We start from the raw sequence: 15,612 nt of genomic DNA on the forward strand, positions 1-15,612 counted from the left end.
CATGACCGATATATTTCCAGTCCGCAACTGACTAATGGCATTAAAGATGGCGAGGGGAACTGCCATTAGTTTATAGCTGAGGATTCTTGAGGCAAATCTACTCTTCTACCGACATCGTATGCTGTACTAATGCACTGAAGGGTGTTTCTGTCGGCTTTGATGGCTGCACACTTTTCAATATCGTTCTTCTTGACCTCATAAAGGGTTGAAAATGTGGGAGCCTTATATTTAGGAAGAGTGTCTCGGAGCTTCTTATGATGCCCATTTTCTCTTGGCGCCATAAGTCTGTCCTTCAAAAAGGTGATCAGCTCTTCCTGGCCGAGATTGTTTGCTTTAAGTAGGGACTCTTCTATCCGTGTCGTTGCCACGTCTTTGGTCACCATTTCCTGCAACCTTTCAGGGATCGTTGCCTGATTGTTTAGCATTGAAAACAGGGCAAAGCGATAACTTTTTTTCATCGGAATTATCTCGCGGTTTCCTTGACGGGTTGTACTCGTTGCATACGATCTGATCATCGTTGGCAACATGGAACATCTCCCTTGCTAATACAGTAATATGTGGAGGTTATATCACAGTGTCTATCTGCACAGCGCTGCTGTCGTCTTGGTTATGCCAACTATCCCACCACTTCTCTTTCCGGTACCATTGAGCCACTCCTGACCTTGATCCAGATCTACGTGATTAAATTGTCGACAAGAACCTTTAACTACCCAGTTGCCCTTGTTAAACTCAGTTTGTACCTCTACTGGAGGCTGTTTCATTTGCGCAAGGTACACAGCACCCCATTGAGCGTAATTGTTGTGATCATAATGATGGAAAAATTGCAGCATCTTTTGAAAGGCATACAGATGTAGGACCGTTATAAAATCGCCCGTTCTTCCATTATTTTAACCATGTAATCTCTCAACACAACCCGCCATGGAGCTCTCCGAGCTACCTGCTCGATTTAGCAGCCAGGCAAGTTCACTGGGACTGGGACGGCAGCGCAGGATAAAAAGCTTTACCAATATTGAAACTTGTGAATAAAATTATATTTCCTTGAATGAAAATGTCTTTTGTTCTCAACCAGAACTTAATAACGTTTCTCTTTTCGAAGTCCAAGTATCATAATTTTCATTTTTAATTCAAATTTGATTCATTTGCAAAAACAATATTCCTACACGCATTGCTGAATTACGTTTTCGATCAGAGTCAAAGCTCAAGGTATACGTGTGGGTTTCTCTGTGTGTTTAAAATTGCCGCTTTCATTTTATCGCGTAGTATTAGCTTTTAGATTCTTCAACCATTTAATCACAACCCTGGAGGGTCTCAGAAACAAAGTCCATTTCTTAAAAGCTTTACAATATAATAATAAGAAAAACATATCTATTTCTTAAAGTGGACATATCCTTGCGGTTGCAGCCTGCATAAATGACCTCTGGAGACGAAATAGTTTCGATATAACACGTCTAATTAAAGCATCCACCATCAATTTGTGCTTTTTTTTCTTGTGAAATATTTATAGTAAGCTGATTTAGAAAAATATTGCGATTCAAAACTAACTTTCGCCTCGTTTTCATGCTTGGTATTTGGGTCAGTTATTTAAAGCTGAAATTCCACGGTTAAAAACTCAAAATCAGGCCTGGTAAACAGTTTTTTCGTGTTCAGCGAATAATTTTCAACTAAAAAAGTGCGTTTACCAATTTTTCCTCGAGTTTGCCGACAGAAGTGTAAAATAGCAGGCTTTCTTGGAATTTGTCCCAGTCTACGAATAAGATTAATAATTGATGTTGTTAAAACGCGAGGAGAGAGAATCCACCATCTCACGTTCTTTGTTGACAGCTGTGTGTGAAACCACTTCTACATGAAGGAACTATCCTTACAATGATGAAAAAGCTTCCTTAAACCCATTCCAAATCAGTCTAACAAAACCTGATTCAATCGAGTTTGTTCTGCTACATGTAAATACACATCATGAGGCCTAAGGGAACATAAGGGATGTGCTGCTGGGTCCAGAAATGATTTTTGATTTGAGAATTAAAAATTGCTCGATATCAAATTGCCTTCCAGGTGAATATTTTTGCAATAATGAAATGTATTTTATTTATTTATTTATTTATTTATTTATTATTTCTGACTAACCTTTCAGTGCCAGTGATTTTTACCGAAACCCTTGTGCTTCTGATATTAATAGTTCAAAACAAGGCTCTGATAAATCGAGTCGATTATCAAGGGGTTGTAACAGTCCAAGACGTCCATTGATACAAAACGTGGACTCAGAAAATTACAAATACAGGTGCTTAAATATATTTCTTTTATATTAAGTTATTTATTTACCCGTGACCTGAATTTCAGGAGCAGTTCTTTTTGCTATTCTGCTTAGATCATAATCTGGAAGGTCTCCAACTAAATACCTAAACTTTACACGTTTGAGATTACTGTCTGTGGGAACTAAAGAAAACCAGACAACTCAGTCTGACGTACGCAAATATATGATGATGATGATGAAACAACAAAAACGATTGGAAATTAATTCTTCAATGGAAACTGGCCATGATTAAAACCTTTGCAGAGGTTTCGACCAAGGTTAGCACGACTGCCGAGACGTGGTAGCCAAGAGAACATTCACTTTACTTTACAAAATTATGCAGCTGGCTGACTCTCATTGAACAACATCCGTTACCATGTTCCAATTTTTTAATCTTTGTTTCGCTATTGAGAAAAATAAGAACTGATTCAGCCTGTTCGCGAAATGTGACAGTGCGAAAAGCGCCTTTTGTTTTGCTAACATGTTTTTAAGAAACCACCAGCAAAATATCTTTACCCAAGAAAAAAAGAAAAGAAAAAAATTGCCAACCTTATTGTCATCCGTTTCCTTTAGTTGTTTTCCTTTGATCTTTATGGCTAAGAACTGTTTCTAGTTGACAACCGACACTTTAAAATGGGCTCAAAAACAAACAGATAAGCTATCTAACAAACAACAAATACAAGGTACGTTTCTTGTTTGTGAACAGAATAAGAACCGCGAGCTTTACAGAATGTTCACAGTAGTTGTAAATAATACTATATTTTCAGCACCGATTCATAACAGAGACATACTTGGCTTGTGCTTTAGATTGGTCCAATGATGACTTATTTGATTATCTCATTGTAAATGGCAAATCGTCTTTAGTATGTCTTTTTCTACAAATAAATCCAGTGATTTATCTTCTATTTATCATTATAGGTCTGGATTTATGAAAACTAGGTCAAAACTTGGGGCAAAACTTTTTCGCCTAAAAGCTGGGGATAGCCAGCCGTTAGGCTGCTGCTGCGCTCGAAAACCCAACGGGGCTTTCGTCAAAGAGGGTTGGGGCAGACAGCCCAATTCCTTGGCTACCAGCTGATACCAGTCCGGGGCCCAAGGACCTAAGCCCCAGGGGGGTGGGTGAGTCACAGAGAAAGACATATTTGTCAATAAAACTGGTCATTTTCTTTGCAGGACAGCTTGGCCGACCGTGTCGTGCAGACTTAGGGACTGGCAGCCAGTCAGCTACACACAAACAAGGTTGGTGGGTAGGCTGTGTAGTGACAGACTGCCTATGATTGACTGATTAAAAAAGCCTGGGTATTTTCTTGGAAAAGTGGCAGGATCTTTTAGTTGACAGTTACATTGTTTTCATAAATCCAGACATACACCATTATGCTTGTTTTTACAAGTGCATAAGCAGTAAGTATAACTAACATATGCAGACGGAGTGGATTTTCCTAACAAAAGCGTTCTAATTATCAATATCTTACTTCGTCTTAAGGGATATCTCAATGATCTTAAGGGATTTCATTTTCAAGGAAGTCAATTATTCACCATCTATGCAAATATACAGTTTTAATTTCAGTGATACCTAGGACTATGATGTTCGTTATAAAGAATTTGAGTCACTTCCCTCCATGTCATTCAAACTGACGCGGTGTACAATTATCATACCAGAAAAGTACGCGTTACCATGACTTTATTCTAATTGACTTTATGAGTACCTTATGATTTATTGAATACGTAAACAGTTTGGTGTCTCGTGTTAACTTTGCATTAGCATTCTTTGCCACGTTTTAGTAATCTGTAGTTCGTCATCGTGTATTTGTTCTCTATATATGGTTATTTTTAGCGACACTAAATGGTAAATTTATCAATTTTTTCGTTGTTATTTCCTTTGCTGAGGCCCTTGAACTCAATTTGAAGTTGACGAAAATGACGGTGGAGGTAATAGTTACCAAGGCTATTCACTCAGTGTTAGTAGCAGCAACGTTGGTTGGAAATGTTTTGGTCTGTCTTGCTGTCCTGAGGAACAAAGTTTTACAGACCCCAGTGAACTATCTGCTTATGAATCTTGCCATTGCCGATATGATGATGGTGATTTCATTCACGCCAAGGCATATCCTCGAAGGACTCTACCATCATCCGCGTGGATTGGTAGGAGAAATATTATGTAAAACAATAACGTCGGATACATTTACCTGGGTTGAGGTGTAGCTTCGGCGATAAGCTTGGTAGTGATGGCATACGAGCGGTTTGCAGCGATTACAGCCCAATTCGGAAGGCTAGCTACTTTTAATCATCGAAAATTGAGGATCGTGGTCGTCTTTTGCTGGACTGCTGGGATAATATTCAACGTTCCATTATTTTGCGTAAGACATCTTAACAGCGAGCGTGGATTCTGTGAGAGCCATTGGCCAAGTGTAAAATTTGCACTAGGTAATAATTTTGCCTGGTTGATCTTAATTAGAATAGTTCCGTTCAGCCTCATGACATTTTTCTACGGGAAGGTGGTGATGCACTTAAGGAGAGAGGTTGTACCTAGACAACATTTATCAGTACCCATGATGAAATCCAGAAAGAAAGTCACCAAGATGCTCATGACAGTAACAGCTATATACGGGATCTGCTGGATCCCTAACTTAATTCTTTACGTTGTTTGGTACTTTGCTTCGGAAGAAGATGTCATGTATACTATAAATAAGGTTTTTTTAGTTTTAATATTGGTAAATTCATGTGCCAATCCTATTGTTTACGCTCTACAGAGTAGATTATTCAGAAAGCACATGGTAAATATTTTCTGCTTGTGCAAAAGGCGTTTTGGAAATCGACAGGATTTTTGTATAGCTCTCAAAAAATGGGAAGGAAACACAAGTTCATCGAACCCAAAACCTATCCGCCTCGTGCAACGTGGGGACGAAGTAAGGGTGTTGAAATTTCCTAGTTAGGGGCATTGTGATAAGTTGACATTGTTGTAAAAGTTGTGTCCGTGGCTCGCTATAAATCGGTCCTCATTTGCATATTTTCCTTCGTCTGAGTAAACAAAGTAGAAAGCATTTTGTTTTTTAAAATTCTGACTCTTTATTTATTCACGTGACAGGACAAAGAAACAGAAATATTTTACACCCACTCAAGATGCTACAGCAAGTTTTCAATGTCCTAGTGTTTGTTATATAACACATATCACATAGGCCCAAGAATTAAATGAATACCTGTTTACATTTTGCGTTTTGCAAATTTTGAATAACGCATTAGTTAACTATTAAAGAGCCAAACGAAATCTTACTTTAAGCACATTTAATATTCTGCTTTCCTTTGATGCTCAATTTACAAGTAGTAACGTCTTAACATAATTGAAATATTAGTAAGTTTAAAGTCAAAACAAAACCAGACCTGGCTGAAGAAGCTACTGTGATGAAATAAAATCCGCAATTTAGACTGGGAAGCCATATAATCATTATAACATAACAATGCAGAATTTTTAATACTTCAGTCCTTTTTACATCAATTTTGTTTGGTTGTGTGGAATTTTAACTGACTTGATACGGCGTTTTTGAATTACATAAATGTGGTTCCTTTTTATGTTAACGTTTGGTGTGTAGGCGCAATTATTTGATTCATAAATAATCATAACTACATTGCAAGTTAAAAAATTATATATGTTGATAATAAAAATGTAACATATCAACCCGCTACCACGGGGCAAGGCAAAATGCGAAATGAAGTCAGTTTAGTAAAACGTTTGCCTTAATGACAAAAAGGAGATGCGCTTGTCTTTTCTGTACATGACGCAGTCAACAGATTCCAATGAAAACTGCAAGGCAGGTTCAAAGTCCGACCGAGGTATCAGCGTTTAGTAGAAATAAAAACTAATTTAAAAAACATTGTAAAATGACATTACTTTTTTTTCACCAGGAGGTACCATAAATTAAACGAAACCCTAAAATCTACTTAAGGTGGAATAATTCGTATGGGATGAAATTATTAAAAGATAAGGTAATGATATATCTTCTCAGATAACATCGATATATGAATAACGCCATAAAATAACACTTTTACTTACTTCCGATCATTTCTTTTTTTTACTGGCAAGCTCTGGTTCGCCGCACCCATATCACATAACAATGCAAATGACTAATAATGGAATTCGCCACTGCCACCTTCAATAGCTTTTATTTTTTCAGCTGTGTTTAGGAAAATGAATTTCATCAAAACAGCAATTAAGTTTACTTCAGGTCCAACCTAAAACACCCTTTATATGAATTTATAATAAAGCTCAAAAATAGGAATTCAGGGTATTATACTGATAGATCGTTTCTATCTAGTGTTTAAAATCTAGTTTTATCTAGCGCGTAAGTATTAACAACACAGGCAGAATCAGGAAGATGATGAATCATCGCGTTTTCTTTGGAATATTTTACAACAAAAGGCGCTACCTAGCAATATCTTACTCCGTCTCCGTATGTTACTTACGCTTATGGGCAAGAAAAACCAGTCTCAACAGCGCAGCTGGTCACACAGTTCTACGAAAAAATAACTACCTGTTATGGTCTCTTGCACGGACTGAGTAGATTTATTGTAACAAACAATGACGCAAGTACACTGCTTACAGTTAGAAGACTTGCACTCACAAATTTCCGTGGCAAATGAAAGTACGCAAGATTCAGGAAATGACTATCTACGCCGCATAAAGGTTTCGTCCTATTTTACGGTTAATGAAACTAACTGGAGAGTTCTATGGGGATGTTACAATGGACGAGATTTTACAAGAAGATTGGAGCGTCTTTTCTCGTTTTTGCTGTGGGTTGGTGCTTCTAGGTCAATGGTTTATCGTCGTGCAGGCTGTGACGAGTCTATTCTTTGAAGGCGTAGCTCAGATGAACACGTTTTTCTTCTTATTGACCTTTAGCATTTGGTATCTGCAGTCTGCAATAGTTAACACAATCTGTCTTTTCATTTTACCCAAAGGTCAGAAAAAGCCATCTCGTCTTGGGCAGTTTCTTGGTAACTTACTCGCAACAACATCTGATGGAGGGATAAATACATGTAATATGTATAAAGTGTCTTCATTACTAGCCTTGGCGTGTAACTTTGCACTCTTCAACACTGTTTGCCTTACGCTACTAGATCTTTATCGAAATAGCTCGATAGGCCGTTTTCGACCATGGAATGGTTTATTGGCATATCGCTTGATTCACTTGATATTTTGTGCTTTTGATGCCTTTGCATGGGCTCTACCATATACACTGTTTTATGTCTCATGCAAATTGCTGGTCGGTCTATTTGAGAATTTGGAGAACAAAATAACAGCAGGTAGCCCTGATGTTCGCAGGATTGAATCACTACGCAAAGAACATAGTAAACTTTGCGGAACGGTTGCTCTCGCCGACAAAGTATTTTCACCTCTCATGTTGGCAGCCGTTGGTTCGGACGTTCCCTTGATATGCATCAACTTTTACCAGCTGGTAAAACCCCCAGATTCAAGCAAAGAGGACATAACATTTGTTGCCACTGTCTTTTATTGGTGTATTACAGTGACTGTAAAAATAGTCTTTATTACGATATCTGGAGTGCGAGTCAACGAAAAGGTAAGATATCACTCAATGTTTAGATAAATAGCACGTTACTTTTTGGACATATGTTATTTATGTTGAGGCTTTTGATGTACAGTTTTCTTAAATCCCATTTCGTGTTTCAAAAAGTCTTCACTGCATTCAATGTCCAATAATCTTAGACACTTTCGCATCCTGAAAAAAACAAAATTGTCATCCTTTGGAAATGACAATTAAAAAAAGGTTCCTGAATATGATTTTTAATATTTTCGGGAATTTTGTCTCATATTCCTAACACAACACTGCCGTCGAAATACAATATACCACCACCCTTTGGATTTGGAGAATTCTCTAGTGAGAAACCACCGGAAGATTAAAAGTTCCAAAAAATTAACGCGCCACTCTCACCATACTCTCTTGCGTGTAAGCATGAAAGATGTCCCTAGCTCTGCTGATAAATATTGCTTCACACTCTGAGATCTTGTCAATGGATCACAAAAATACTGTTAATCTATATACCAATAAAGTTTATTTTCCTCTCTCTAGATTCACAGCTTCTATGACATTCTGCACAAAATAACTGTGTCAGACTGTAAAGAGCATCTGGAAGTAAGTTTGCTTGTCTTTGAGTTTCTAGAAAAAAGAAAAGAAACATAAAAATGAATAATAAACACAATAAACATAACGGCAATAGAGGAACGTTGAGTCGTGATGTTTGCCGTGTGAACATTCTGAAATAATGACATAGAACCATAACCGTATGAACATAACGACATTGGGAAAAATACTCATCCTTTCCCTTTGTCTTTGTGTCGATGTTTACCGTGATTTCTTATATGCCGTGGTGTCACTATGGCTAGGGCGAACCAGGCTTTATGACGTCCAAATATGGTAAGAACAGAAAAGTGGCAAACGAGCCGTTAGGCGAGTGTGTCACTGATGTTCTTACTACATATTGAAACTAGTCTTCTGTTCTCTATTACTGAACGAACGCACGGTAAACTAGAATTCGTCGGTGTTATATTGTAAAGAAAACAAAATAAAAATGTTACTGACGTCATATGTACGTCTGTCCTCAAATATATGGTGAGTAAGAACCAATCAAAATACGAGAATAATTAACAAGCATGCACACAGGGGAAGAAATGTGACAACGCACGGTTTTCGTAACATGTTAGAGCGTGACAACGACACTAAAGGAAAAGCGGAAGAGCATGTTATGTGAATTGATACCGTGGCATGGATAAATAAAGAACACCTACCTACCTACCTACCTACCTACCTCCTACCTGCTGGTCAATACAATTAGCAGTATATGCATTCTAACTAAGCCGATGGATATTACACACATGTAGAGCTACTGATAGACAGTTTAGAGGGAGAAATGGAGTGTGAATTACATACCTGTAGTAATATTTATTCCCATCGTTTAAGCTGTTCAGTTTCTGATGCATCTTCGTGGAGAACCCATCGGGTTGTCTGTTGGAGGATTGGTAGCGATAAACAAATCCCTTGGACTTTCGGTACGTTTGTTAAGACACTTACACTGAAAGGTTTGCTTTGATTATTTAAAATTTAAAAAAAAAAAACACTTCTGACCATAGAAAGCTTATGAGAAAACTATTATCCGACGGAAAGAGGTGACTTACCTCTCTCACTTCCTGCGTACTTCATTCAAATTTTCAAAATCCCTCAATTCTTACTTAGATCATGTGCAGGCTGTTACTCAACTTAGATATGATGAAAGTAGCTTGTTCGAATTTGGTGGGTTTGGTAGGCGGGGGATTGCCTGTGATTGTACAATGTGACGATATTTGGTCGCAACACTGTGAGTCATGATCCATTTTTTAAGCGGAAAAATAGGCGTTACTTAAGAGAATTTCAGTTTTCTAAGTAGAAGGTAGCTTACGTATTGAAATCCGAGAAGCGCACGATATGAAGGCAATTCCCATGGTAATTGGTTTAACGCATCGCTAAACATTAAACTTTTGGCGCCCAGTTCAATGTTACTTCCGATGTAAAATCGTTTTGTTCGTTGCTAAACGTATATACAGACGGTGGGACACAGGGCTTAAGGCCAAATGATTGAGACAAATTAAACCAAGCTTTGTGTGCTTATTTTATTGCAGCTCGTCGGGATAGTCGTCTCGTGCTTCGCAGTGTTGATAACTCTGCCAAGTTAAGATTATTACCGCAGTGAAGACACGTACCTATCAGAGCATCACGCTGTTTGGAGGCTTAGAAGAAAGCGAAAAACACACGGGGGTGGGGAAAAGAAAAACGATTTAATTTTCGTTAATTTTGGGAGACTACCCTGATTTATTTAATTTATTAGGAAATGGTCGCTCATCATGGATATTCTTTATAAGCATAATTATTGGATTTGGTGTTAGTACGGTGGAAAAATAGATTAAATCGTGTTCGGCGATTTATGTAAACAACTTGTGAACAAATAACATTAGGAAATACGATTACCATACTAGTAAAATTGAGCGAATCATCTGATTCTGGTAATTTTCAACGTCATGAAATGCGGTACTCTTCTATGAGAATTATTATCGAGTGAGACGAAAAATTGATTACATTCCAAATATCTTTCTGTTTCTTTTTGTTTTGTTTGTTTTGCCTTTGTTTTCGTTTTCATTTTGTTTTTGTTTTGTTTTGTTTTGTTTTTGTTTTTGTTTTTGTTTTAAATTTCTGCGAGGATTACTGATTAAAAGTTAACTGCGAATGCATTAGGTGAATTAAGATCCGTTTTCAAAAACAGCTCTCCAACATATGATTTATCAATCAGCTCTAAACCCGAGTTAAAGGAATGCCATATACCTCCAATGTGCAGTATTTCTAGAAACAAAATTTATTCATTAATTTCATTATTTCTTTAAAATGTATTTATTTATTCATTTTGTAGAATTCAGACCATTTTTTCCGCATTAAACACGGATCATGTTACTATACGAGATTTATCCTTTCTTACGTACGTTTTGCACTGCTTTTACAACTACCCCAGGCCAACAATTCTGATTAACTAGAGCAATAATTAGATGTCATATTTTGGCGTCAAAAATTAGCGTTCATTTTTCTTAGGAACATTTATTTGACGTAGTTATTTACATAAAATCCCACTCGTTTCTGGGCAATATACGTGCATATTGTGCACACATATTCTCTCAGTCAGTAAATGTGTCACTAGTACTGTCGAAAGGCTGCCAATTTCATTTCCTTACCTGAATAGAGATTGTGCAATCTAATGAGAGTTTTCGACTTGTCGCAAACCTGGTTAGTGGGAAACACTCTAGAAGATACTGTCAAGGTTTATGATAGTCATATATGCATTGTTTTGGCTCTGTCTGTCCCTGTTTAATGCTGTCGGACGTACAGTATTTCTTTTCTTGAATTTGAGGCACTTTCGCAACGAACGCCGAAACTTTGGCACCCTCCAGGCGTACATAAAAGGATCCATTAGCGAAGACAAGTACAGAAAAATATGAGCAACAAAGGAAAACTTTCTGTATGGCTTAGAATCTAGACATCTACAGAAATTTAAAATCTGGATCTTTATATAACATGGCAAAAATGATGCACAAAACAAGATCAAGATCATCAGGCATGTGCTTGCCATTTTCCTTTCTGTCTCAAGAGTGTGACGGAGCGTCATCGTTGAAATGGACGCGGTTAGTCTCACGAGCTCCGATCTTCGTCTGGACAGCGAACGAAAAATGCGAAAATAAACAACCAGCAACAAAAGAACGGGAATTGTAAAATGTGTATGGGAGAACGCTAATAAAACGATTGGCCAAGATTTCCCTGCAAACGAATAGGACACTGGTAATGTCATCGCCAGCGGCCAACTGTGTAAGATGTACAAAACCACTCGACGTGCTGTTACTCTCTCGCTGTAGCGTAAAGGATCGGTGACTGCTAGGTAGCGGTCTAATACCAGTGCTATTACTGTCCATATCCCACAAACAAGAGTTGCTCCCCCTCCTATATTGATGACAGTGGCTATCCACTTTGGTTCGGGTTCGTCGACATACTGAAGGTATTCAACCACAGCGCGGCCGTAACCGATTAAAAGTCCAACTAAGAGGTCGCTGAAAGCCAAGTTGGCGATCAAATACGTAGTGGGTGTGCGAAGACATCGAAGTGGATCGAACAATATGGTGATAAGAAGAAGGAGATTTCCGCAAATGGTGAGGGTCGCTAGGATGAAGTCGATGATTGTCAAGGAAAGAAAAAAGGAAGAGGTATTCTCCACAACAGACATTTAGTTTCCCCTAGAAATCAAAATACGCCGTTTTGGGACCGCTCTAACCGGATCGTGCACATTTTTCTGAGGCATGGTCGATTTACATTTAAAATTAAGTCGATTACCTCGCAAAACAAACATAGCAGGTTAACTTCCAGTTTCTCTCAATCGCCGCTCAGTTGAGCAAGGCAGTGTCTATCAGCCGCCGACAGTTCTAAAAGTGGAAAGATTTAACTTTTTTGCTGCTATTTCAAAATCGTGTCAGCATTTGTACCTGCTTGAGGCTATCACGTTTTCACTGCGTTTAACAATCATATAGAAAAAGGAAAACTGTGATCTGTTTACTTAAGTTTTAATTAAATGTAAATACTTTAGGCCATCTGCTTCTTCTTCTTAATAATAATAATAATAATAATAATAATAATAATAATGTAAAGTGGTAAAAAATAACCTTCTGCGTCCACTATGTATTCTTCGCCTATTTATTATTGCACCCAGAAGACGAGTACTTTAGGCAGACCGCTTTTCTAAAAGTCATTAAACAGGCAGTCTGTTATTAACAGCTAAGTCCTGTGGGAAGATTTTGGAAAATTGAACGGGATATGATAAGAGGAACTAAAAAAAAAAAAAAATTACCAAAACATAAAACGAAACAAAGCAACAACAAAAAATTAACACCACATCGGTATAGTCTGAGAATCTGCGGTACGTACGTAGAGAAACATCTTGTAGAGCCTATTTGAAACGGGATTATTATATTTACGTAGGAAGATTCAGGAAACCAGGTCGACCAAAAATAAACCTGGCGCCGAACTGTCATGGCTGAGCTCAGTTGAGTAAAACTCACTTTTGGTGAGTCACTGCATTTCGCACAAAATAGGGATATGTCAGGAGGAATCATCGTTGCCTTACGTCCCACAGAGGACTGAGAGGATTTTGTGAGTAAGTAAGAGAGATTCGGACATTGAAGAAGCTCTGCACCGAGTCTTTTTATAACGCTGATCAAGAACAGGAACAAACACAACAACAACTTCACTAGTAAGAACATCGCCGGTCCATGGCACGGCCGAACCCATTGACACACGTCAAAGTAACAGCTCTTGGACGTATTATATTCAATGCAAGCTTCATTAACATACAGTGGCTTTAACTGATATTCTGGAATAGTTGATGCGAGAAATAATTAATGAAAAAAGAACCTATGCCGTGAGTCTGATTTTCAGTCAGAATAGACCAGTTTTATTGAACCTGACCCAGTTTACAAGGCAACCATTTACAGTGAGGAAAGATCTCAAGTAGGGTACCGTATGTAATTGAACTTGAACTTGAGCTATATTGTGTGACGAAGAGCTACAGACTGTTCAAATATCAGTGAAGTATAGAGCGCTGCTGAATACGAAGCTTCCATCAGACTAACAGTAAAATAAATACTTAATAATGCAAATGAGCAGCTCAAAATTTGGGCTTAAATATTCATTTACAATAAGCTTTTATATTGCAAATATGTATGTAGTATATGTATCTCGTAAAGTTACATAGCATATGTATATAATTATATAGAGAGAGATATTGCAAGGAGATAAAACTGTATAAAGATTCTCTCCTTTAGGGTAATTATGTTCAAATCTGTGAGACATACTGGGGGATCAGTGCTGTAAACGGGCTCAGTTGACGACCTTTAGACGTTAAGTTGTAGCTGTGTAGTATTTTTTTGAGTGCAAAATACAACTAAAGTGTTGATAATCACAGCATCCCCATATGCTGTAATATTTATGATGTTCCCGCTAAAAAAAAAATAAAAAATAAAAAAACTGTAAACTTATTTTAACATTTTTACATTTCTTATCTTACTTAAGGATAGTTTTTATCTGTACAATCAGGAGCCATAATCGGGGACGGAGACCGTAAGTCTTGGGATCCGCGCGAACCTATGATATGGGACAATTTTTCTATTTTTAGAACAAATTGCGCCATCCTGACGTCATATATCCGCGCGGATGCACGCACATGTCGGGGGCTCTCGCGTGGATGTTGTCACGTTGCGTGATCAAATGGTGAGAGTTGAGAGATTATCTTGCGTATTTTTCACAGCCATGGCAGGGAATAAGACAGGAAATACGAACAAGAGCGCTTATATGTAGTTTTATGCTCTGAGCTAACGGAAAAGGTGCGTTTTTCCAGGGTCGAAAACAAGACTTCAATCTCGCGCTGGGAATGAATAATAAGATCTGCTCGCGCTAGTTGTAAGCTTACGCGTATGTTTTTGCGTTTGTTCTCACTTAAGAATATAGCGAGAAAGCTCTCTACTCTGGTATCGAGTTAATTTGTGAGTTTCTCAGACAATGGTTAATCATAACCAAAGCCTGTTTTGATGGTTTCTTATTGTTTCTGCTTGTTTGGTGAGCTTGCAAAAGTTTTCGAAAGGAAAGTCTGACGCGTACAATTAGCTCATTTGCATAGTGCAGCTCGTGCACTTTCAAGTCCGACTCTTCTTGACAGAGATTTCTTTCGTTATCTTTTGTGCTGAGATGCTTCAACAAATTTCACGAACGCAAAAAAGGCTACTGACATCGTGTGTTTCTTCAACATAAGCATAGTGAAGTTTTACACTGCGAAAATGAAAATAGACAAGGAGTTTTGATAACTCGATCAACAAAATCGAAATCGTCATTCGAAGTTGATTAAAGAAAGCGTCATCGTAACTTTGCTGATTATTTCTGCTTTATTCACATATTTTCAGCTAAGCTTCTAATATGTTTTCAAACATTTATCAGTCTTAAACATGTTTAAAAACTATAGAGTTATTGTTTGAGTTCGATGTACGCTTTCACACGAAAGTGCGGCGGAAGTACAATTTGTCATGTTTACTGACTGTAGAAAACACGCATCGGCGGGCGCTCTCATTCATCGACAACAGAGACTTAACTGGATTTTTACACAAATAACACTGAGCAGTATCTACGGACGTAAAGTTATTGAGCCTTGATGAAACATCAAGCGTTGCGTACAATTCAGACGAAACTCAAACTAGCAATTATTTTGTTTTACTTTTCGGTCGCGATAGACTGGCAAATTCCTCGCAAGCGTGTGGTAAGAGGAGCTAGGAAACTGTGAAGTCCTGAAGCTCTGCTATATCTTAATATATCCAGCTAGTTTTTTTCTGTGTAATGGAAAAGCTGTTAATCTTCAACATATGTGAAATTTAAAGTGGAATAATGTACAGCTCATGTAAAAGAAGCATCCGTCGGAACACAACTTGGTCAGCGATATATATCTAAGCTTAAAGCGGAACATACCTAAATTCGACACTGTCTTACTTCACTCAAACTGGAGCAGCTTACGACGAAAATACTTGAGCAAAATTCCAACAGACGTAAACGCGTTGAGTTCTGGGCGAAAAACATGAAAAATGTCGGGAATTTCGGACGCCATTTCCCCCGCGCGACATCCGCAAAAATCCTCGCAGCATGTACGCGCGTGTGCTGTAGGCGATGGCGCAATCTGTTCTAAAAATAGAATTATTGTCCCATATCATGGGGACA

General features: G+C 38.0%; 2 protein-coding genes and 1 pseudogene across 2 annotated transcripts; 2 read left to right on the forward strand and 1 right to left on the reverse strand.

The window, feature by feature from the left end:
• The first annotated feature begins 4,093 nt into the window (after window positions 1–4,093).
• Window positions 4,094–5,566, forward strand: LOC145482839 (neuromedin-U receptor 2-like; annotated as a pseudogene).
• Window positions 5,567–6,984: 1,418 nt separating this feature from the next.
• LOC145482448 (uncharacterized) lies at window positions 6,985–9,352 on the forward strand. Its single transcript, XM_081461063.1, has 3 exons — window positions 6,985–7,857; window positions 8,368–8,430; window positions 9,256–9,352. The coding sequence occupies exons 1-3, from the start codon at window positions 6,985–6,987 to the stop codon at window positions 9,268–9,270; spliced, it is 951 nt and encodes a 316-aa protein (XP_081317189.1). The 3' UTR covers window positions 9,271–9,352.
• A 1,105-nt stretch (window positions 9,353–10,457) lies between these two features.
• On the reverse strand, window positions 10,458–14,655 carry LOC145482843 (trace amine-associated receptor 7f-like). Its single transcript, XM_081461481.1, has one exon. It carries the CDS (start codon window positions 12,086–12,088, stop codon window positions 11,117–11,119), a length of 972 nt encoding a protein of 323 aa, XP_081317607.1. The 5' UTR covers window positions 12,089–14,655; the 3' UTR covers window positions 10,458–11,116.
• Between the last annotated feature and the right edge of the window lie 957 nt (window positions 14,656–15,612).

This window comes from Orbicella franksi, chromosome 3, assembly GCF_964199315.1.
Source record: "Orbicella franksi chromosome 3, jaOrbFran1.1, whole genome shotgun sequence".
In the NCBI taxonomy this organism is placed as follows: domain Eukaryota; kingdom Metazoa; phylum Cnidaria; class Anthozoa; order Scleractinia; family Merulinidae; genus Orbicella; species Orbicella franksi.

Coding starts and splice junctions, on each gene's coding strand:
- LOC145482843 (XM_081461481.1), bottom strand. CDS start 12,088: ATGTCTGTTGTGGAGAATACCTCTTCCTTTTTTCTTTCCTTGACAATC.
- LOC145482448 (XM_081461063.1), top strand. CDS start 6,985: ATGAAACTAACTGGAGAGTTCTATGGGGATGTTACAATGGACGAGATT. Junction 7,858..8,367: donor GAGTGCGAGTCAACGAAAAG/GTAAGATATCAC, acceptor TCCTCTCTCTAG/ATTCACAGCTTCTATGACAT.